Raw genomic sequence first — 23951 nt, forward strand, 5'->3', positions numbered from 1 at the left:
TTAAAAATTTTTTTTTATATAATTTTTTTAAAATAAAAATTTTCTTGGGGGGGGGGGGGTTTATTAATCTATTTGATTTGTATCACGTGACCAAACCCTTGCAAAATCAAATTTTGACAATAAAAGCTGTTAAAATAATAAACAAGCTATATCCTCCCTCTGTTTCCCCCCCTTCTCTCCAATATTTATCAAAGAATAGAGCTCGGCAAGAGAGTTATAGTGCATTATTGTGAGTATATTACTGTAATCAAGTCTTGTAAGTTTTATCTAAAAATGGGCAAATAGCATTACCATCTCATCAGTATAGGGAAAAAAGTTCCTGACAACAATACTATCGAGCGAGATAGTGGAGTAGCACTGACTAGCCAAAAGTACTGTTCTTATCGCTTGCGTCAGCTAAGAAAAAATACTTGTTGAAAACATCACTAATCATTGGTACCGTTATTTGCACATCTTCTCTTCCTTTTAATGACATGACTGAGAATCACAATTTGTTAAATCATCAATCAAACAAGTTTGTCTAGATGTACTTCCAAACACGTTTTTGTTGTAACCGTTATTGGTATTACTATTATTACTATTACTATTATTATTGTTGTTGTTATTATTATTATTACTATTGTTGTTGTTGTTGCCGTTGTTGTTGCTGCTGCTGTTGTTACTATTATTGGAGCTTGAAGCTAATCCTTTATTGTTATCGGTTTTTTGCAATTTTGTACTTGGAAATTCCGGCTGAATTGTCACCGAATGAATTCCATATTTATGTAAAACATCACGAACTTGGGACACCACAGTAAGGAACAATTTTCTATTGATTTGTAAAGTATTAGCTCCTTCGGTTTCGTTTATGTTATCATGAGTTTTTGATGTACCACTTTGATTATGCGTCTCCGAATCAGTAGTGGTAGTAATGGCAAGCGCAGGCAAGCTAACTTCACAACTGGGTGCTAACTCAATATGCAATGATGCAATCAATATATCCTCATTGAGATTCCAAACATGGAAATCATGGACATTTTCAACTAATTTTAATTTGAGTATCTTTTTAACAATTTGGTCTGAATTGATATAGGGCGGTGTGGCTTGCAACAAGATCTTGGACGATTTACGACATAATGGTAATGCACTATTGAAAATGATAAATGTTATAATTAACGAGGTCAACGGATCAGCATGAAATCTCCATGAATAATCAGTTTTCCAAATTATCAATGCAGTAATAATGACTCCAACATTACCCAAAGCATCCCCCAATACATGCAAAAACACACCTTCCATATTCATTGATTTTCTTTTAGTTTTCTTTGCTTTGAGTTCCTCTGCGTGCTCGCTATCATCAAGGTGATCATGTTGATTGGAAGAATGATTGCTTGACTTAATATCTACCGATGCAACATCATTATCATTGTCAACTGTGGCCGAAACATACCTCTCAACAACGTTATCTGGGAAATAGTCAAACACCTGAGATGGAGTTGACTTGAAAGTGCGATTTACTGAACTTATCAAAGGAGTGGTTTCACCAAATCCTAGGGAACTTTCCTCATCATCACCATGTGGCGATGTAGCATGCGAGTGAGAGTGGGAATGGGCTTGCGAGTGGCTAGTACTGTCAATGTCGCTGGCGCCATGATGACTATGACCGCCACCGCCATGAGAGTGTGAGTGCCCGTGTTCGTGAAACAACACCAATCCAACGCCATTGCTCAATAATCCAGCTATACCCACAACCAAGATCAATTTGGGATTGGTAATCACTTGAGGTTGAAAAAATCTCAGTATAGCATCGATAATAATGGTAAAACATAAAGCAATCAAAAAAACTGCATTTATCAAGGCGCCCAATATCTCAGCTCTTTGCCACCCATAAGTGTATTTCCCATCTGCTGGTTTCGAATTCTTCATACGAACGGCCCAAAGGGCAATGATCAACGATATTATATCATTCAACATATGGAACGAGTCGGCAATTAAAGCTAAGGATTGCACAGTATATCCTATAATTACCTCAAGAAGGAAAAAAACCGTGTCTAGCACTAGTAATGCACTAATCCTAATCTCCTTGTTATTCATCTTTCACAAACCTGGAATATCTTTCCCCCCTGCCTTTGATTAACTCTTAGCCGAAAACCGAAATAGCACAAGTCTATTTGAAGAGAACCCTGTTAGACACTAGTCTTTTTCAATACCGGGGGAAAAAGACAGCTCTATAGCTCAGAAGGATGAATCAAAAACCTCGCCCAAAAAGTTTGAAAAACTTGCTAAAATCTTACCTTTATCATCAAACTAAGTTTTTTTTTTTTTGATTTTTTTTTTCCTTCTTTCCATCTTAGTATCCAATTTTTTGCTATTTATTAAACTCTTCAATAATCCTCAGTCAAGTTTTATTTTGATGTTACAGTATCAAATTTTTCTCAATAAAGTACAAGAGTAATTGTTTCAGTATGAACTAAGTTATTTAAAATCTATAGACCTAAATATTTTTACGAGTTAGGAAATTAGACGAACAATAACATTAAAAAGGGGGGAGTTTTTTCTACTGAAATGGCCTTTAGTCATTGAAAACTCTTTATTGTTGAAGATTGAAAACTCTTTTTGTTGAACATTGACACCTCTTTATTCTGTTGACTGTTGAACATTGACAAAACAGATGGAGCGACTTCTTTTATTACCAACTTGTATATCTGTTTGTATACCTTGTTTGTGTACCTTGTTTATATGATCAACATTTTAATGTTTACTAAATTTTTCTCCTTGACTAGACCGTTTTCGCATATTCAAAATTGTAGATTGTTCTTTTTTTAGACCTTTGTTAAGGTAAGAAACGTTTCTAATACATTTAAACAATGTAACTAAAAAAAAACCAGTTACAACAACTATAGCTCCTATTTGCAACAGCTCCTATTTGCAACAGCTCCTATTTGCAACAGCTCCTATTTGCAACAGCTCCTATTTGCAACAGCTCCTATTTGCAACAGCTCCTATTTGCAACAGCTCCTATTTCCTACAAGCTCCTATTTGCTACAGCTCCAAGCTCCTTTATGCTACATTAGAGCTAAAAAATGCTACGCAAATAATCTCATTTCTAATACAAGCAAGAACATCAAAAAGTCACATTTTTAAATTTCGTCCAAGGTTAATACAGCATACAAAGATTGATACTCCTCCTCCTCCTCCTCCTCCTCCTCCTCCTCCTTCTCTTCCTTCTCCTCCTTCTCTTTCTCCTCCTCTTCCTTCCCCTCCTCCTCCTCCTCCTTCCCCTCCTCCTCCTCTTCCTTCTCCTCTTCCACCTACGAAGCATCAAAAGAATTCAAATATGTTAGCACGTGCAACGGATTAACTCATGATTTGGACTGCTCTAATCACCACCACCACCCAGTAAATATAGTTGGTTTGTGGTCATTAATACGCCTTATATCCAAAAAAAAATATACACAAGCACCTGGCTAAAACCACAAACTTTTGTGTGGTTCAGTGAAAGACGAGAATTGAAATGTAATAAAACATGGCGTTGAAATAATTTAACAAAAAAAAAAGCACCTAAGCACCTAAGCACCCAAGCACCTAAGCACCTAAGCACCCAAGCACCCAAGCACCCAAGCACCCAAGCACCCAAGCACCCAAGCACCCAAGCACCCAAGCACCCAAGCACCCAAGCACCCCCTACTTTGATGAGCTTAGCAACTCATTAAAGCTAATCTTCTGTCCTTCTTGTTGTGGTTGTAATTGTTGCTGGTGCGGCATCATGGGAGGAGCAGTAACATAATGCGAAAATATTGGTGGCTGCTGAAGCGGATACGCGCCAGGGAAAATCGGGTTTGGTTGTTGATGAGCAGGATAAGAAATAAAACCATTAGGGTTAACTTGATAAGCAAATCCCGGTTGGACAAAGCCTGAAGCTGAAGAATACGCATGAGGAAATTGCTGGGGATTTGGCTGTATTTGTGGTTGAAGACTACCCGGAGGGTACGCAGTGACTGGATTGACTAGTGGCGCTGGTTGTTGTAGTGAAAAGGAGGAGTTGGTGGTAGAGGTGGAGGAGAATGATGGTGCGGGTGCAGGTGCGGGTGCAGGTGCGGGTGCAGATGTTGCAGATGTTGCATTCTTCTCTCTAATTGCGACAACTTCACCTGATGAATGCAAAGTATCAGAACTTGAAGCTAACGAAACTAAATCACTAAAACTTTTAGATAGCTCATCCCCTTTGTCCCTTGAATCCATTTGCTTTGGCGATGTTGCTTTGAATTTCGGTTTTGGCAAATTTAAAGCTGCTGGTGAAGAATGGAAAGAAGATCCCGCATAGGTGATTGGACCCGCTGCACCAACATTTTTCTCCCCCTTTACCGCTTTGATAGTGTTCTCCTTTAATGATTTGTTGTTTTCCTTTGACTTATTATTGTTATTATTATTTCCCTTTTTCGATTTCAAATTTGACTCATTATAGAAATTTGGTTTCTCGCCACTAGGTAAAGAGATCTCCGACTTGGGTGTATCTCTTTGTTTGCTTAACCTCGATGTTTTATTCTTCGATGATTGGTCTCTTGAACCTTGAAAGTTTGGCTTTTCACCATTAGGCAATGATGGCAATAACGATAACTTTATAGAAGCTTTCTTTGCATTGCTGTTCTTATTCTTGCTATTGCTATTGCTATTGCTGTTACCAAAATCGACAGGAGCCCCACTTGGAAGTAGTCTGATCTCATTATTATCTAATTGTTCCTTCTTAACATTTGGGTTTCTTAAAGTATTCTGAAACAGAGCGCTGTTTTCATTTATATGTATTGGTACTGATAATTCGTGTGCCATCATTGTGAGGTTTTTGCTGTGCCTTTGCCTCTACTATTTGTGCCTCTACTATTTGTGCCTTTGACTCTGCTATTTGTGGCTATTTGTCCTACTATTTGAGCCTTTGCCTCTACTATTTAAGCCTTTGCCTCTACTATTTGTGCCTTTGTTTCTACTATTTATGCCAATTTGTGTGTATTTGGTTCTTTTTTCTTCTGTATATATCTAATGTAGAATAATCTCCTTGAAAATAAACTGCTTTTGAACTTTTATATATCGAATAGTAGGCAGTATACTCATGTGTACTCTATGAAGAACAAAGAAAAATTAAAAGTGCAATTACTATAGAGAAATTTGTTTCAAAGTGTTTCTTCTTTTCCTGCTCGCTTTTCTCTCTCTCTCTCTCTCTCTCTCCCTTGCTCTCGCTTCTTTGTTGCTCGCGGTTCGCCTTTGCTGTCGTTTGCACCACTCCTAAAAGAAAAAATAAAAAATGTCTCTATTATATATTGATGTATGGATATCACACGTGCATCTCTTCTCTATATAAAAAACTGTCGTGGGTGCTATTAGCTTGCTAGATGATTACAATTGGCAGCGCTGTCCATAGGTTACCTTATGGAAAGTATTGAAGATACTCTATTGACGGTGGCAGCTGGTGTCGAAGATACTCTATTGACGGTGGTAGCTAGTCTCGATGGTGTCCATTCTTATTGTATGGAAAGTATCGAGGATAGTCCAATGACAACGATTCCCACGATGCACCAGGTCATTACGAGGCTCGCACTTCCACCAAAAGATACGGCGCTCCCGTACATGGACAATGCAACAACCGTGAGAAACCCACTGGTCATTGCCATTGTAGTGCCAAAGATAAAGTCTAAACGGTTCAAGTCACGTTTATGCGAGTTGAACTTGAGAAATAAATATCCCATTAGTGCGCCCATGGGTTGCGAAAGGCCTCCTAATATTGAGCTTATTGCAACAGCCTTAATTTTGGCATATTTGGATGTTTTTGACATGGAATAGTATAACGGTAAACACATTGAAAACCCTTCAGTGAAGTTATGAAGTATAAGACTAATGAAAATAGATACTCCCAAATTTGGATTCGCCTCTGATGTCACATATGTAATAAAACCTTCTGGCAATTTATGAAGTGTGATCGCCAAAGTTGTTTGGATACCTATCAAGAGTAACCTAGATAATGGGGAATTGACATGATGATGGTGATCGGCTTCATGCAGGTGGTGCAGTTGATTCAGTGGGTACAAGTGATTGTAGCTGCGGCTGCGATTGGGGTGGTGATAGTAATGTGTAAGTGTCTCGTAGGACGGCCTTTCCAATGTTTCTGCTCTCATCTCTTCATGATCAGCTGCTTCGTTAGAACAATGATCACTGGTCAACTCAGGTAATTCACAGTAGTGAAGTACATGTTCTTGTCCATGTTCGTGATTAAAATGCTCACATCTTTCTGCTGACGAATAACCCTTACATTCACCCGCAGAATCTTCTTTATCAAGATGGGTGAGAAACAATCCCATTAATGATTTCCTCGCCTTTAACGATTTTCTAATTAATGGGGTAGTTTCGTGAATTTGCAGCTCCAAATGCGATGCATTCAGTTTATGGGGTTGGTAATGGTAATGGCTCTCTTGAACTAAATCATCCGGAAATTTTGATTGTTGTTGTTGCTGCTGCTTATGTTGATCACGCATTTCGGATTCTGACAACTGAGGATAACCACGATAATGGCCAACCACTTCTACCACTTCTGCTTCGTCTGGTTCTTCTTCTTCTTCTTCTTCTTCTTCTTCTTCTTCTTCTTCTTCTTCTTCTCTGTCTCCTCCTTCGTTATCACCATCATAATGGTCGTGACCGTGTTCGTCTTCTTCAACGTGAATGTCGTTACCATGATTGCAATGCACTATACTTTCACTAGTCAACATATGCAACACAATATTGAATACGGAACAAATTGTAATCCCACCAAAATAACTCACCATCAAATACAATTGCAACATTCTTTTCGTGCTCTTTGGAATGACTGACGGACCGTCTTCCTTTTCATCCATAATCAGTCTCTCAAAATACTTTGTTGCTTCTGGTAGCAACTTGTACAAGGAAGTAAAAATCAAGCAACCAGAACTTAACGCCAATGATCCATTGAGAAACGAGTAGTTTTCTTTTAAATGGAATGGATACCTTGAGGTAATAAATTTGGGAAAAACAAAGTAATAAAAGTTATCAAAATAGATGATCAAAGTGCCTGAAACACATAAAACCGACGACAACAAGGTCAAAAGCCATCCTTGAGATGATGGTAATAAATACGTAAGCTGTGACATAATCTCTTTACTTTCGCCCACCAACCTTTACACCTAACCAAACCTTATCAGCTAACCTTTACACCTAACCAGACCTTATCAACTAACCTTTACACCTAACCAAATCTTATCAACTAACCTTTACACCTAACCAAACCTTATCAGCTAACCTTTACACCTAACCAAACCTTAAATATTGGCCGTTGATGAGCAAACTCTCAACGCTTATATCGCTCCTATGCTTGATGAACAGATGGTTGAATGCCAAAACAAAAAAGAAAGGAATGAAATTTGGATCCAGGAAAAGAAAATTCAAGGAAGCTCTTTATACTTGGAAATTGATACTGTGAGTTTGTGTTCCTGCTATTCGAATAACAGCAAAGCCCATGGATAAATGTTTTAAACAATTAGAGTAAAGGATGAAACTCTATTGTATAATTAGAATTTTTTGCCATAATGCAACCTTGGTAGTGTCACATATAAAAGATAACAAATGAAGTCGCGAAAAAAAGGCCAGAAGGAAAAATGTCAAACCCGTGTGTATCTCATCTCATCTCATCTCATCTCATCTCATCTCATCTCTGAGCAAGAGATGTTGTTGAGTATTAGCAGCGTTTTAAGGAAATCCAGGAGGATTTTGAAAAGTTTCTTTTTGTATTATCTTCTGTGTCATCCAAATCATCCATGGAGACGTGAAACATGCACTATCGAGTGAAGCGAGATAGTGTAACAGGACACAGAATTCAGGATACAGGATACAGGATAAAGCCTATTTTATTTTTCAAGTAGTAATTAGTGATGGTTGTAGAGTATTTGCAGGTTATGCTTGACTGATATAGTAGCCTCTCTGTCCCTTTTTCTATCCCTTTGTCCCTTTTGTTCACTACCCTCAAATAATATCACCATCAAACATGTATTACTATCTACTATCGAGCAGAGCGAGATAGTGGAGCAACACTTGTAACATTTATCAAAAGGTTCAACACATACTCTATAAACAAAGTTGATTCAGCATCCTAGAACATATACCTAAGTCTCCCCTAAAACACATACACAATCTCCCCTCATCACATATACCTTAGTCTCCCCAAAAACACATACACAGTCTCCCCTCATCACATATACCTTAGTCTCCCCTAAAACACATACACATACACATACATTAGTATCTCCCGTCAGTGCTGCTCCACTATCTCACTTTGCTCGATAGTGTCGCTCAATAGTGTCAGTGAGTGCTGCTCCACTATCTCGCTTTGCTCGATTGTGTCGCTCGATAGTGTCAGTCAGTGCTGCTCCACTATCTCGCTTTGCTCGATAGTGTCGCTCGCTAGTGTCGCTCGCTAGTGTAGCACAGTCCCTAATCATTCTTGGTTTCGCCAAGATCCATAGTGCTCATAGGCAAAGCCTCATAATCCTTCTTCTTTTTCAGCACAAAGGGAATTCTTCTGTGTGTAGTTCTCTCCCTTGCAAACTTTCTCTTCTTGACCTTACTTAGATCAACTTTGTTTATAGTGACAAAAATCCACATCCCAAAAGCAGCAATAATCACACACATGGGCAATGTAATTATAGTCATATATTTTTCATAATCAATACCTTCCTCAATTTCAATACCCATGTGTCGATTTTTATACTTTTCATCCAATTTCTTTAAATCAACTAGATGTTCTTTGTTCACAACCACACCTTTGGAAAATTCCACAACAACGGGATTACTTAAAACATTAAACTCTTCATCAGGAATATTGTCTGGTTGAATGGAAATCAAAACCTTCTTTTCATATTTGTTACCAATCCATTCTTCAAGTATAGTCAATGGATAAAATCCCTCTTCGTTTGAAATCCAGTCCGACACAAAAAACGATTCCTGCACTTTTCCTCCGTACTCAAGAACCTTCGATCTCTTGTCAAAGGGGGTATAGTCGATTATATCATTGTCATTCTCGTCCTCCTCATCCTCCACCTCTTCCTCATCCCCAAGCAAGTTTCTCTTCCTGAAACCCTTTTGTTTGTAACTTTCCTTAACATTGTTCAAGTGTATTCTCACCTTTTCAACCAGAGGATCAAAGAACCTCGAGTACCAGGTTACAAAATATGTCTTGTCTTTTATCAATCTCTCATCGTCCTTAGGAGTACAAAATGGTTCAGTAGATTTATCCTTTGCCAAGCCTGTCTTTTTATATCTCTCTGGGGTACATCTTATCAAAGGGTTCAATAAATGGTCCTCCAAATCGGCTTCCTCAATATGGATAACTTCTGTAAACAACTCATCTTCTTTCATATTATGAGCCTTCAATTCTTCTTTGTTGTAAACCTTTGTTACCGCAGTTTGGAAGTATGTGCTGTAATCGGGACGCCCCTTTTTCGTCCTTCCATTTTTCAATTCTGGTTTAATCACTTTTGGAGATCCATCGTTCTTCAATGAAACCCAAACTTCTAATCCATCAGTTGTTTTTGGTGGTTTGGCACTGATGGTAATGCCCGCAATAACCGTTGGGTGCACAATCTCTGTTCTACCGTTAACAGTTCGCACCCAGTTACTAGGAGGTTTATCCGAAGACGTTGTTGCTGTCTTTGCAGCTTGATTTTTGGCATAGTCCTTATTGATGATTACATCTTTGATACGTTTATCCAAGTGGTGCTCTCTTGGTTCTAACAAACTAGAAACCGTCGGAGAAGGTTCCGGGGTTTGTTCTGCAAGTGATAACGTTACAGCGTACACGTGAGACAATAAACTTAAGCCTATTAGCTTTGTAAAGAGCTTCATTTTGGGGGCTAATTTCTAATGATGTTTATTCAATTGATCAATAATGGATACCAACAAAAGCTCATCTCCCATATACAATGCGCGCTTTTTCTCGAAATGTAAGAAGAAAAATTGTTAGCGCGCTCCTACAAAATTTAATAGCCGAGCAGCAAGACTATCGACGCTATCGGCACTATCCACACTATCGACACTATCGAGCAGAGCGAGATAGTGGAGCAGCACAGACTAGCTGCCACCGAAACTTAGTAGCTTGTTGCAACACTATCTCGCTCTGCTCGATAGTGTTGTTCGATAGTGTTGTTCGATAGTGTTGTTCGATTGACCATCTCTATCAAATAGCGAGGACCAGTCCTCAATAGAGAGTTTACAAAGGTTACCTTGTTCACTTGTAGTCTGTGACATCTAGAGATTGATCATCATGAGGTCCCATATCAAGGTCACGTGAAAATCACCAAAATAGAGATTGTTCTAGTAGTCACAGTAACATTAAGTTCCAATGACGATACAAGTTACAAAGTGCTGCTCGATAGTGACAGCTAGTCAGTGCTGCTCCCCTCTCACGTTACTCGATAGTGACAACTAGTCAGTGCTGCTCCATTATCTCGCTCTGCTTGATAGTAACAGCTAGTAGTGCTGGTCCTCTCTCACTTTACTCGATAGTGTATGTCAGTTACTCTGAGAAAGATAATAAACTCTATTGGCATTTATATAGTAAGGAAATGCACAAAGATATCTAACCAGTATGAACCAAGTTTCTTATTCTATGGCAAAAAAAATTCCATCATTAATTCCATCAAAGGTAAAAGGAAAAAATGAAACTATGCTAAGATTGCCAAATTCTGTTATATCTCCAAGGGTGAAAGAAGAAAGAGGGAATATAGAATGTTGAAGCTGTCTTCTATATATTCACTATAAATATCTTACTATGAACAACCTCGAATCACTCTTCAAGAAGAAGAGATGAGCTTTCCAAAAGAGACGAGCTTTCCAAAAAAAACGAGCTTTTGAAAAGAGATGAGCTTTCCAAAATGGAAATTTTTTTCTCTCAATTTTTCTTTTTGGAAAGAAAAAATGTACCAAGGTACACACATTCGCTGGAGGGGTGATAAGACCATATAAAGGTAGAAATTGAGTAGGAATTGAGTAGAAATTGAGTAGGAATTGAGTAGGAATTGAGTAGGAATTGAGTAGGAATTGAGTAGGAATTGGGTAGAAATTGAGTAGAAATTGAGTAGGAATTGAGTAGGAATTGAGTAGGAATTGGGTAGAAATTGAGTAGAAATTGAGTAGGAATTGAGTAGGAATTGAGTAGGAATTGGGTAGAAATTGAGTAGAAATTGAGTAGGAATTGAGTAGGAATTGAGTAGGAATTGAGTAGGAATTGAGTAGGAATTGGAGATGCGATTAAGACGAGATGTGGTACAGTTTTGGTAAATGTAGCTAATATCTGATAAAGCCTGTCCAAAAGAGAATCTCGTTGTACAAACTAGGAACCTCTATTGTCTCTGGTTTTTTAACCAGAGGCAAAGAGAGCTCCAAGTGTTTAATCTTTTGCAAGATATTTTGAACAAATGCATTATCCTTTTTAGAATCCAAAAAATTGAAAATAAACCGGTCTGGTAATTCTTTGCAAGTGAGACAATACATATATGCAAGTAGTAGTATATCGCATGTAGAAGGTAAGGCTCCAAACAAATATCCACCACTGCCACCATTGTTGGAATTTTCTCCCCATAAAGATTGCAATTTTTTCAACAGTTTATCAATTATCATCAAGCACCTCATACAATTGCTCGATTCTCGTACCATTTCTTTCGTTTGCGATTTTTGCAGTAAAAATCTCTTGTGCAACTCACTTATCCCTTCAGTTTGAAAATCCTTATTCATAGAATAGTCTCGTATTTCATCATCATCATCAAAATCATCATCAAACCCTTGTGTTTTGGAGAAATTGAAAAAGGATGACTTTTCCTTATCCAAACCTAATAATTTCACTCTCTCTTGGGCGCACTTGTAAAGCCTTAAAGATTGATTATACATCATTGGAAACGGATAATACCTAGCAACCAATTTCCTGGTATACTGCTCGTAATTTGTCCTGTTTGAATAAAGATTATACTGGTGTATAATGTCAAGTGTGTTTTCCAAATGGCAAATCACGCTATCATCAAGGAAAGCCTCTCTACTAGATAGCCGCTGTAACTGCGTTTCTGGCCCGTTTTTACTTATCAAATACGAACATATTTGCTTATATCCGCTAAACTTGATTTCCCCATCAATCAAAACTGGTAATTCTCCAATGGGTGACAAATTGGTATTATTAGATACAACCACATCAATGTCAATGCCTTTCAGCTTTGACACCAAATCCGCAATCCACACGGCAGCAATACATGCCGGCGAAATCACTGAGACTTGCTCTGTATCTCCCCAAACATGTAGCTTCAACATTACTACTATTCCTTTCAAAGAGTAGTGTGCCAATGTCGCAAGTTTTCCATCTTGACATTTTTTTTTTTTTTCTCTTTGAATTTTCTTCTTGCTTCTTTCGCCCATTCCAATCTTTATACATGGTGATTGTTGAAGAGCTGGTATAAAGAAGGTATCAAATACTCAGGATTTCTCTGCTGCTGTCTCTCGAGATTTTTTTTTTTTAAAAAAGAAGAAGAAGAAGAAGGACTTTGTTAAAAGGCGGAGGATTAATGAGTACTCAAGTTTTCATACCCAAAAGCAAGGTTAAGAAATTGTCTCTTGATAAGATAACCCAATTGGAAGAGGATTTGGAAGAGAATCCGTTAGACTACGGGAAATGGATCAAACTATTAGACCAGATTTTGAATAAGGATAACCAAGAGCAAGTTCGGAGAACTTTTGATAAATATTTGGAGCGTTTCAAATTTGATGTATGTGCAAAAAAACAATCATGAATTCTTTAAAGCTGCTAGTTTTGTTTTTTTTTTTTTGGAAGAAAAGAGACTTGTTACCCTTTGGACCTGAAATCCAGAACCCTACCGTCCGTTGCTGCCACTGCTGCTATTATGACACGCGGGGCGGTAATTATGGCGGCGGTGGCGGTGGTGGAGAAACCCCTTACCTGTATATATTGCTTAATTCATAATAATGGGCCTGTTAAAATCCAAGTCCCAACTTACGAGCTTCTCTCTTCAACCACAGAACTAGTAGAGCTATTTTGTTGTTTATCAGTTTACTAACCTGTTATTTGTTGTATTTTTTTTAATTTTTTAGGGTGCTCAATGGATTAGATACATAAAATATGAACTTAGCAGAGGGGAGAAGGAAAAAGCCGAAACGCTTTTCCAAAAATGTTTTGCAACGACAGAAAGCGTCGAATTATGCCGTTTGTACGTTGACTATGTGAGAAGTATTTCCGATTTCGTCACAGGCGGCGACAAAGCACGTACAACAGTTGTCCAGGCATTTGAGTTTGCAATAAACAAGGTTGGTATTGATTTTAGAAGCGATGAGTTGTGGCAGGATTATATCAACTTTATTAAATCTTGGACACCCCAAGCGAATTGGGAACAGCAGCAAAAGATTGACTTGATTCGAAAAGTATATAAGAAATTCCTTGTTGTGCCCACGGAAAATATAGAGTCTGTTTGGACACAATATACAAAATGGGAAAACGAGCTCAACTCTGCAACGGCACAAAAGTTTGTGTCGGAGAAAGCCGCTGAATTCATGTTGGCGCGTTCATTCAATACAGAGTGGCGGCAGGTGACAAACAATAAAAAGTTGAAATGGACAATTAATCTGCAAACAATAAAGGACGAGTCGGTGCAACAGCAAGCAAAGTACTGGGCTAATTGGATTCAATTAGAAAAGAAAAACCCCTTAGAGTTGAAAGATGAGAGTGCTCTTCAAAGTCGTGTAAATTATGTTTACAAGCAAGCTACGTATGCTCTACCATTTGTCCCTCAATTGTGGTTCGAATATGTAAAATACTTGTTGAACAACAACGAAGAAGGCAATCTAGGCGATTGTATTTCGATCTTAAAAAGTGGTCTCACCATAAATCCTCAAAGCTTACTTCTCTCGTTTCAATTAGCTGAGTTGTATGAAAAAGACAATTCCTTTGATAAGGCAAAGGTGATTTTCAACAACTTGATATCAAACTTGACTAAGGATTTCGAAAAAGTATCCACAAATTTGAAGGAGTTGAACGAGCGACTCAAACCGAAACTGCAATCGGGAGAAGATGATGGTAGTGACAATAGTGACAATGATGATGGAAAGGGGAACAGAAATGGAGAAGACAATGATAACTCGGAAAAAGGAGGTGAGATGATGAAGGAGGCAAGTACTAACAACGGACAACTGAATGGCCGTGGAATTGCAAGTCTACCGAGCCTACCAAAATTGGGGAAAAATATGACTATAAACTCTTCTTCGGGCACCAATACCAGTGCCCCCGCTAGTCTTCCAAGTCTACCTAAGATACCCAATCAGCAAAGCAATGGAGTTTCTATGGCAGACTTGAGGCAACTTCAAATGCTCGAAAGAAAACAGAAACGCTTAATTGACAAAATTACGCTCATCTACAGCAAGCTCATGATTGCAAGCAAGAGGGCGGAAGGGATCAAAGAGGCTCGGAATGTGTTTAAAAACGCTCGTAAGCTTCCTTCAATAGGATACCAAATATTTATTGAGAGTGCGTTGCTTGAACATTATGCAGACAACATAAAGACGGCTATTAAGGTGTTTGACGTTGGTCTCAAAAGTTCTGCTACAAACGGCGAGTTTCTTTCCAAGTATTTGGATTATTTGATCATGATAAACGATGTGGATAGGTTAAGAAGCACTATTCAAAATGCAGACACTAACTTTTCAAAAGAATTGTCGCAATTAAAAGAAGGGATTAAAGAAGAAGAGTTAGATCCACTTTTGAAAAAAGAAAAGGAGAAAAAACTACGCTTGAAAAAACGACAGTTGAAGGGCCTTTATAAGAAATACATTTCGTTTGCAGCAACCAATCTCTCTTTAGATATCACCAACAGTTTTGCCAAGAAGTGTGAACAGTTGTTTCCTGATGATGATCCTGTTGACTTATTCACAGATAGGTATAAATTGGGCAAGTTGAACATTATTAAAGCAGACGAGTTGAATGAAGATGCATATGACTTTGAGGATGAGGATGAGGATGACTTCCCTCTGTTGAAGAGACGGAGAATTGCTGCTTCCAGTATAGGTGCAGAAGAATCAAGATTGGCCGTTACTAGTATTCAAGAGTCAAGTCGTATTGAGCAAGAAACAGCAGAGCAAGAGAGAGATGCCAAAGCCGATAGCTCAACTGCTTTTGTGGGGCCTTCCATCTTGACCCTCATGACGGTCTTGCCAAACGCTTCATACTTTGGTCTTCCCTCTGAAAATGTGTTTAATAGCGAAAAATTGGTTACACTTTTTGCAAACTTACCAAATATACTGTAATTAAAAAAAAAAACCGAATATAATATAAACTTTGTTGGTAATTGTATACCTACAGATTGTGTGTTATTATTTTGTCCTCTTAAACAAAACTGTATTCGTGCGCTACCTTGTGTATACCATATTCTTTTTTTTTTTTTTGGCTGCGAAAAAAAAAGAAATAAAAAGAATAAGAAAACATTAAAGAAATCTAATGGCTCTTTTCAACATCTCAAAAATGTAGAAATAAAGATTCAAACGAAATCAACAATTCAAGAGCTTATAAGTCACTCTGTAGAAGGTTACTACAAGTAAATTGAAAAAGTACACTATTGTTATTGTTTTCCTCTATCTCTTTCACCAAGTCTTTCAACTTTATTGATGAATATCTTTTCTAATGGACTTGCAACCTCCTTTTTCAAGCATAGTGGTAAATGGTTATCGACTCCATACGAATATCCTACAAAACCATACTTGCAACTAGCATTTACCTTGAGGAATATATTGATATGGTTACTAATTATTAACATCACCAATTACTATATCTTATCTGTCAAATTGTACTTTGGCGATATCGATGTTGTTGCAGTACTCGCCAATACAAATCGTCCCTATGCTACTCAATATCTGGAGCAAGTGAGTAAAAGCTTGGAAGACATCTTGATTAACATATACGTAAGGAACGAAGCAATATATTTGGATAACATGAATTACACGACAATTACTGTAACCCCTACTTTTGAGATCAGAGATGGGAGCATACTGTCAAATCTACAGGAAGGGTTTTTCACCAATGTGCTATTTAAAGATACCGACAAGAGCAAAATCCACACATCCATCAAACAAAAGCTTCCCGATCGATTTCCAGCATTTCATGTGGGACGAAATAGAGCTATATCCGAGGAATTTCTTATAACACATTTAGGAAGACTATATTTAGGATCTATCAATGCCCCTCACACTGTTAACCAGGTGAGTCAAACATTACAGCATATGCTGGTGGCAAAATTTGGCATGTTTATCATTTCAATTGTTATACTTGTGCTCAACTTATCCATCTTTTTCTACCCAAAAGTTCTAGTTTGGCACTATGGCAGCCTTTTTGTGCTATATACGGTGAATTTTACAAACTTGGCTTTCATATTGGTCATTATTATTACCAGGCAGCTGCTAACTAGAAATAGGGACTACCAATTTGTATTACTCATGCTTGAAATGGTTTCAATATTAGCTTTTAATATGATATTCTTCAACTCGCATCAGGTCATAATGGAGAACTACCTTATGGAGGTTTCAGCCACATCCTCAGTGTACTCCGACACAGATGTTAAGTCAATGCATACTAAACAAGATACAGAGTATCAACTTTCTACTGGTGACGGACTTTCTGGTCGCACTGCAACAAAAAATTTAGCTGTTCCAAAAAAGGGATCTCCCGTAGGAGATTGCTTCGATAACGAGGCTGGAAGTAGACGATGCTTTACAGCTCCAATCAAAAGTTCCACTAATCTGTCATATTTAAGCGGGAAATTAACATCAAACTATACACAAAAATTTTGAAAGAAGAAAGAACCAAAAAAAAAAAAAAAAAAAAAAAAAAAAAAAAATCAAATGNAAAAAAAAAAAAAAAAAAAAAAAAAAAAAAAAAAAAAAAAAAAAAAAAAAAAACACAATGCATCCTCCAGAAATGATAAAATTCCAAGAGCTATCGTCTCACTAAATTCTTTGTTTAGTTTCTTGTGTCAAAGAACTCTTCAATAGACGGTTTAAAAGGCCATCTCTCATATGCACTTGCAATAGCAAGAGCATCATCTGTGGTGAATTCAAATGCACTCTTGTTTAAAAGTTCCTGTGATAAGTACCTAGACATATATTCAGCACCCGGCGCTAATTTGGGTAACAATTCTCCAAGAGTAACCTTGGTGCAATAAAACTGCAGTAAAAGATGTTCAATAGGTTCAATCGAGTCGATAGTGTACTTACCAGGAATAAACTCAACTAGTGCCAATTCTTTTGCTCTCAATCTTGCCGACTTTTCTATTACAACAGGTTGGTCCCTAACTAAGAGCCTGGGATCGTAGCCTTCTCCAATAACTCCATCACATCCGATACCAATCAACCTTGATTCTGTAAAAAAGTCTCTTTTTAAGGCTGTACGGTTTCTTTTCCTCCAACCTGGCAAAGCTAAAAATTTCCTGGCCGATTCTGATGGAATAAACAATAACATTCGTACGTTTCCATACTTCATAAACCAATTTCTATTCCCACAACATCCAAGCCATTGAGCTACTATGAACTCGCTGTCCGGATTGGACCAGTTGGCGACAATAAGTAGTTCATCGTGTACTTTATCGCGGGGCTGGACATTTATTGGTGGTATCAAGTTATTCTGATAGAGGTAGTCTATTGTGTTCCATCTGAAAGGATCGTGATTACAGAGCTTGAAATTTTCCACATTCCCAGTGACATTTTGTAAATGTTCTATTTTGGATTTCCAGCCTTTTAAAGACTCTTCCGTTCTCTCTAGCAAAATATGGTTCCTTGGCTTCAACTCGAAATTGAGCATAGAAGAAAATAACCCGAATCCAGGGTTGGCATCAATAATATCGAGTTTGGATCTCTTGTATTTGTCTTGTAAATTGAGCTTATCTAGTAGTTTTTGGCATGAATTTTGCGAGATCAACTGCGTTTTCCCATATACAGATCTCGGCACCTGAGTATAAAACTCCTTTAATGCAGGATTTACAGATCGAAGAGCTACGCTGCTACTCATACCGCCAAAAAGAAACAACAAGTCAAGTTGGAACGTATAGACATACACACACCATGCAAGTTTGATGTTTTCAAAGTTGAAAAATTTATCAAGTCTCTGCTACCTTTTTCATTCTTTTTTTTTTTTCACTAAGGAAAAAGAGGCATTGGAATTTATTAGATCTCTTGTACTGTTTGGAAAAACATAGACTGGATCAAAAGACCGACAAACTCAGGTCCTCCTGACTACATTTGACCATGTGTCTTGAATCAAAAAGACCGACAAACTCAGGTCTTCCTGACTACATTTGACCATATGTCTTGAATCAAAAAGACCGACAAACTTAGGTCTTCCTGACTATATTTGACCATAAGTCTTGGTTCAATAAACCAACAAGAATATCACTAATGATACAAATAATACAAATACTATAAAAAAATCTATTAACTAATTGCTGAATACAACTGTTGGAACTAAAACATTTTTGCAAAGACAATTGAAAAAAAAAGCCAAACCAAAAGATGAAAATAAAATAAGATAAGATAAAAGTATTTTTTTGTTCTGTTCTGTTCTGTTCTGTTCTGTTCTGTTCCTTTTGTTTTTTATTCAAAATTGGCAGGTACCGAGTCTTCTGTACCTGCTATTGTTGAACTTCCAAGTAATGGACTGTCCACTTGCTCACCGTTATCGATTTTCTCTAGTTTGGTCTCTATTGGCTGCTTTATGGCCGTAGAGGGAACTAGCAGGTGCAATCCAAATATCTCATCAAAGCCTGTAAAATCTAAAAGTTTCTTCATTTCATCTTCAGGAAGATTCCATAACAACTCTTTTATTTTCTGGATAGTAATCCGTTCGAGCGTAGCAGCATCTTGGTAAACAATTGAGCCTTCTTCGTTGTAAATTTTGGCATTGCTATACATAAGATGCAAGTCTTCTAAGAACTCCCGTATTATGGTGTAAGTATTTGCTGCAGCTCGTTTCTTAATTATATCGAGAGCAATCGGATGTTTTATCAATACGTAGTAATCGGGGTAAAATGATTTAGAAGGTTTGACCATGAACAAATCACTTAGCCTTCTATCATGTTCATTTTTGTAGTTAGTGATTAACCCTAAAATGCTCTCAATATTGTTTTGAAGTCGAGCTCTCTCGTCAGGAGATAAGGGGTCAACCACCGGCGTTGATCGTGAAAACACAGAACCTCGTCCTCGTCCTCGTCCTCGTCCTCTTCCGCGACCACGTCCTCTACCCCTGGTACCTGTGGTAACTACCGCTGATGTCTCAGTAGTTTTTTGTTTCTTTTGAACAGGTACATCCTCAGAATCGTCACCAGAAGCTCTTTTTGTTGGAGCATCATTTTCATTGAGACTTCCATCGTCTTTGTATGCAGCAGAAGCCTTGTTTTTAGCGGGACGTCCTCTCTTGCGCACTTGAACTTTACTTACTTTTACATTCGAGCCCTCACTGTCACTAGATGAATCACTCTCCTCATCGTCATCATCATCGTCGTTATTGTTGTTATTGTTGTCTTTATCATCACTGCCTTCATTGTCATCAGATACCATTCCGTCAATTTGTTGTAACCACTGCTCCTCAGTCAAATTGTCATCATACTTGGTAGCCTTTCTTTCTCGAGCGCCACGACCATACTCTTCTGTTAAAAGGTCATCTTTCTTAAGTACTTCCTCGGGGTCCTTCTTATAAACACCAGGTAATTCTTGCTCAGAAAACAATCTCGATGGATAACTAGCATTTTTTGTTGCCAAGGCTCTCTCTTCATCAAGTCTTTTAAATACATCAAGCTCATTCTCATTACGAGCAATGATTTGATTAAGCTCATCGTCATCCAAGTCTTCATCTTCAGCTTCACTGCCCTTTTGTCTACGTTCGTCTTCTTTTTCTAATAAAGCCCTCAACATTGCTTCTTGTTCTTCTGCGGTAGATTTGTTGTCAAATTTACCAGCTTGAATCACTTTCCCGTCAATTTCCAATTTTGCATGTGCTCTCTCTAAAATCATTTCCTCGACAGAATCTTCGGTAATCAACCTCAATATCCTCACTTCATTCTTCTGTCCAATTCTGTGCGCTCTATCCTGAGCTTGTAAATCTTGATGAGGATTCCAATCCGTATCAAAAATAATAACTGTATCCGCCGTTTGCAAATTCAAACCCAATCCACCAGCTCGGGTAGATAAAAGGAAACAAAAATAGTCAGAGTCTGGTGCATTAAAAAGTTTCAACAACTCTGTTCTATCGTCAGCCTTTGTGCCACCATCCAATCTCATATACTTTAGTCCGCGAAGTCTTAAGAAATCTTCCATAATATCCATGACTTGAGTCATTTGGAAAAATATCAACACCTTATGTTGAGTCTGTTTGAATTTTGGCAAAACCTTATCCAACAACTCAAATTTCCCTGATACTCTCCAAATAAGATCGTTGTTCTCGGCGGTTGGATTAATAAAGTTTTCCACGTCCTCGTAAACAAAAGGGTGATTACAAATCTTCTTCAACTGCATAATTTGATTATTCGCGTTCTTAATTGGAAGAGCAACCTCTGGATTATTGGGATCTCCCGCATAAAGAACATTATATTTCAACATTTGCTGATATAGTTTCGATTGGACTGCGGACATTTTACATTTGACAACTTTTTCAATTTTACTTGGTAAATCTTTTTCAACGTCCTTTTTCAATCTCCTCAACAAAAATGGTCGAAGAACTTTATGCAATCTCCTAATGACCAAAAGAGTCTCTTCTTCGCTTAATTCTATCTTATCTTGTCCACCTGTGTTGGCAAAAGGTGTGTTGAACCATTCATCAAACGATTTGACCGAGTTGAAAATTTTGGGCAACACAAAGTTCAAAAGGGCCCACAATTCAGGCAAATTGTTTTGCAAAGGTGTACCCGTTAAAATCAATCTGTAATCACTATGATAGTTGGTGGTCAAAGTTTCAGACAATTTCGAATTGGTGTTTTTCATACGATGTCCTTCGTCAATAATCATGTGAACCCATCTAATTCGTCCTAAAAGCGCCTTGTCCTTGATGATGTATTCAAAAGTTGTGAGAAGAATTTGGAAATTACCCATTTTGATTTCATGCTGTAATAATTTTCTCTGATTTGGAGTACCCTTGTATGTTATTTTCTTAACACTAGGTGCCCATTTCTCAAATTCCAAATTCCAATTTGTAACTGTGGATAAAGGAACAATAACCAAAAAGGGTCCCAGGATTTTCTTTACTTCAATCAAATATGTCAACAACGAAATGGTTTGAATCGTTTTTCCCAATCCCATTTCATCAGCCAATATACCATTTAAATGATTATTAAACAATGAAACCATCCATTGTAAACCTTTCAACTGATACTCCTTCAAACTTCCACCTACCAATAGGGACGGCTGTTTCGTTACCTCTTCTTTAATTCTATGAGCAACGTTGTAGTAATCGGGTTTCTCTAGTTTCTCATCCTCATCATGGTCTACCACCATATTTTCCTCCTCAAGACGACCTGCACTAATCAAATTCTCACGTGCCTCCTTTTGTTGAGTCTCAACTGCCTGGGCCAATGAGTTCAAAAACTGATTAGTTTGTTTTAGCAAATGAGTAATTCTTGTATCCTTAGTATGGTCCAAGAGTTTCAAATAAGCTTCCTCGTCATTCAGTTTCAAAGCTTGCAAACGCTGCTTGGCCATTCTCTCAAGCTTTTTCTGTTCCTCTTTTGCTGTTTGGTTGTGGAAATTGTTGACTTTGTTAATGAACCTATTAACCTTATCGGCCTTTCTATTGTGTTTATCACTGTTTTTTTCTTCAAACTTCAATACTTTATCTATAATTTTTGAGTGTTTTCGGTTTTTTTCCTTCATCAATGTTTCCAACTGATGCTGATAAAGGTCAACAGTAATGGCAACACTATCCATTGATAACGTATGGAATCGGGCCAAGAAATTTGGATGTGAATTTGGAAGTAAGGATTTGTTGAACCAAGTTTGAATGAGAACCTTGCCCCTTGCAACCTTTTGAAGCGGAATAATCTCCAACGAGTTTAGTCTTGTTTCTAACTCGTTTCGTGTTTCAATATCATTTGGATCGACTTGAGCAAGCTGCTTCTCAAGCGATTCCTTCTCTTGTTCTATTTTAAGAGTCATAAGCACCTCACGATTAGCAGCCATATCTTCCATGCTTAAAGCATCTGGCATCAATGACGGAATTTGGAATCGACTTTGAGGAGTATACAACGAACTTAAAGGAATGTCCTTAGTGTGCTCCCCAGCAATGTTGTAAATTTCAAAAGTGTCAACTTCGGTGTTTGGCTTGCTAACAGGTATCACTATCTTATTCTTCTTTGAACTTTCCGCAATCACTTTAGCGAGTAAAGCTGGCGGACTAGGATTTGGGAGTATTAGTTGATTTTCAGGTGGTTCAGGTACTTGTATAAGAGGCGGTGGTACAGGTGGTGCTGAAACAGTACTAGGCACTTCTTGAGGCTGCATAGACCCTTGGTTAGGCATGGATGGAGTAACAATCTGTTGATTAGGTAAAAATTGCTGGCCAACTTGTTGTGGATCTTGAATTACTGCATTTTGTTGCTCGAGTTTTATTCTTTGGTTTTGAGCAGCAATACGTTGTTCTTCTTCTCTCATCTGCTTCTTTGTGAGTTTCTTGGGTTGATCCTTATTTTTTGGCTTTGGTCCCCTTTTCACCTTCTTCTTCTCTCCCGGAATGGCAAGGTTTGTGGCACTTGATCCTGAAGTAATGACAACACCGCCATTAGAATGAAGCGCCGCCTGTGGCACAAAGTGCTGCATAGGCCCGGGCACAGGTCCAGGCACAGGTCCGGGACCAACATTCACTCCTGCTATTCCAGAAGTAGCTGGTAAATATGGATCATTAGGGTACGCAGAGGCAGGATTTGTAACAAATGCAACCAAATTTTGCGGTATCAGTCCTTGATTGGGTAGTTTCATTAAATACTTTAACGCTTGCATTTGGGATTTGAGCAATTGAAATTGTTGATTTGTAAAAGCCGACTCTGCCAGACTGGCAATGGGAGGCTGATTCATCGACCAATTATTATTGCCTGATGCCTGAGCCTGAGCCTGAGCCTGAGCCTGAGCCTGAGCTTCAGCTTGAAACTGAGAAGGGGTGATACCATTTTGTAAAGGCTGAGAACCACTTTGGTTAAAAGGCCTATTGCCGATATTAGGTTGCATCAAATTAGCATTTTGAGACAACGGTGTGCCGTTCCCAGACGTGTGTAAGCTCCCACCTACCGCCGGGGATGCCATTTGACTTGTAAACAGTGATGGATTGGGGTAGGCATTGTTAGCGTTGTTGTTGTTGTGGTTGTTGTGGTTGTTGTGGTTGTGGCTGTTGTTGCTGTTGTTGTTGTTGTTGTTGTTGTTGCTGTTGTTGCTGTTGTTAGAAAATTGATGATTTTGCGGAGTTGGCTGATTTTGGAGGTGTGGTGTGTTTTGTTGCTGCCTCTGTTTCTGCTGTTGTTGCTGAGGAAGTGGTTGCGGTTGCTGCTGAGGAGTCGAGCGCTGGGTGTTTATTGCTTGCTGATGTTGTCGAGCAGGCTGTTGCTGCTGCTGTTGCTGCTGCTGGGCTGGCAGATGCCGTTGTTGGCCCAACTGGTGCTGCTGTTGTGGTTGTTGCGGTGGTGGCTGGTCTTGCTGCTGTTGCTGCTGCTGTTGCTGCTGTTGCTGCTGAAGCATCTTGATCGAGTTGATGGTCTTGTTCAACTGCGTAAACTCGGGCACATTAACCACCTGGTCGCCATACTGGTCCCTCAACTGGTGCCAACGTTGTACTATCTCCTGAACCTCCTCTTTTGTTGGCATATGATTCATTTTCAGCAATAAAAAAAAACAACAACAACGAACCCAATATAACC

General features: G+C 38.4%; 9 protein-coding genes across 9 annotated transcripts; 2 read left to right on the top strand and 7 right to left on the bottom strand. All coding sequences in view use genetic code 12, as the record gives it.

The window, feature by feature from the left end:
- Positions 1-465: 465 nt before the first annotated feature.
- KGF56_002796 (Zn(2+) transporter) lies at positions 466-2073 on the bottom strand (the record flags this gene model as incomplete). Its single annotated transcript, XM_049324064.1, has 1 exon — positions 466-2073. The coding sequence occupies one exon, from the start codon at positions 2071-2073 to the stop codon at positions 466-468; it is 1608 nt and encodes a 535-aa protein (XP_049180144.1).
- A 1590-nt stretch (positions 2074-3663) lies between these two features.
- Positions 3664-4809, bottom strand: KGF56_002797 (uncharacterized protein; the record flags this gene model as incomplete). The annotated part of the gene is made up of 1 exon (XM_049324065.1): positions 3664-4809. One exon carries the CDS (start codon positions 4807-4809, stop codon positions 3664-3666), a length of 1146 nt encoding a protein of 381 aa, XP_049180145.1.
- Positions 4810-5393: 584 nt separating this feature from the next.
- On the bottom strand, positions 5394-7130 carry KGF56_002798 (Zn(2+) transporter; the record flags this gene model as incomplete). The annotated part of the gene is made up of 2 exons (XM_049324066.1): positions 5394-5491; positions 5576-7130. The coding sequence occupies 2 exons, from the start codon at positions 7128-7130 to the stop codon at positions 5394-5396; spliced, it is 1653 nt and encodes a 550-aa protein (XP_049180146.1).
- Positions 7131-8466: 1336 nt separating this feature from the next.
- Positions 8467-9876, bottom strand: KGF56_002799 (uncharacterized protein; the record flags this gene model as incomplete). The annotated part of the gene is made up of 1 exon (XM_049324067.1): positions 8467-9876. One exon carries the CDS (start codon positions 9874-9876, stop codon positions 8467-8469), a length of 1410 nt encoding a protein of 469 aa, XP_049180147.1.
- A 1440-nt stretch (positions 9877-11316) lies between these two features.
- Positions 11317-12327, bottom strand: SAM37 (SAM complex subunit; the record flags this gene model as incomplete). Its single annotated transcript, XM_049324068.1, has 1 exon — positions 11317-12327. The coding sequence occupies one exon, from the start codon at positions 12325-12327 to the stop codon at positions 11317-11319; it is 1011 nt and encodes a 336-aa protein (XP_049180148.1).
- Positions 12328-12578: 251 nt separating this feature from the next.
- KGF56_002801 (cleavage polyadenylation factor subunit) lies at positions 12579-15324 on the top strand (the record flags this gene model as incomplete). The annotated part of the gene is made up of 2 exons (XM_049324069.1): positions 12579-12779; positions 13123-15324. 2 exons carry the CDS (start codon positions 12579-12581, stop codon positions 15322-15324), a joined length of 2403 nt encoding a protein of 800 aa, XP_049180149.1.
- A 357-nt stretch (positions 15325-15681) lies between these two features.
- KGF56_002802 (uncharacterized protein) lies at positions 15682-16860 on the top strand (the record flags this gene model as incomplete). Its single annotated transcript, XM_049324070.1, has 1 exon — positions 15682-16860. The coding sequence occupies one exon, from the start codon at positions 15682-15684 to the stop codon at positions 16858-16860; it is 1179 nt and encodes a 392-aa protein (XP_049180150.1).
- Positions 16861-17029: 169 nt separating this feature from the next.
- KGF56_002803 (RNA polymerase specificity factor) lies at positions 17030-18073 on the bottom strand (the record flags this gene model as incomplete). Its single annotated transcript, XM_049324071.1, has 1 exon — positions 17030-18073. The coding sequence occupies one exon, from the start codon at positions 18071-18073 to the stop codon at positions 17030-17032; it is 1044 nt and encodes a 347-aa protein (XP_049180151.1).
- Positions 18074-18654: 581 nt separating this feature from the next.
- Positions 18655-23898, bottom strand: SNF2 (SWI/SNF catalytic subunit; the record flags this gene model as incomplete). The annotated part of the gene is made up of 1 exon (XM_049324073.1): positions 18655-23898. One exon carries the CDS (start codon positions 23896-23898, stop codon positions 18655-18657), a length of 5244 nt encoding a protein of 1747 aa, XP_049180152.1.
- Between the last annotated feature and the right edge of the window lie 53 nt (positions 23899-23951).

The sequence above is a fragment of the Candida oxycetoniae genome (genome assembly GCF_023343755.2).
Source record: "Candida oxycetoniae strain CBS 10844 chromosome Unknown scaffold27, whole genome shotgun sequence".
Lineage (NCBI taxonomy): Eukaryota > Fungi > Ascomycota > Pichiomycetes > Serinales > Debaryomycetaceae > Lodderomyces > Lodderomyces oxycetoniae.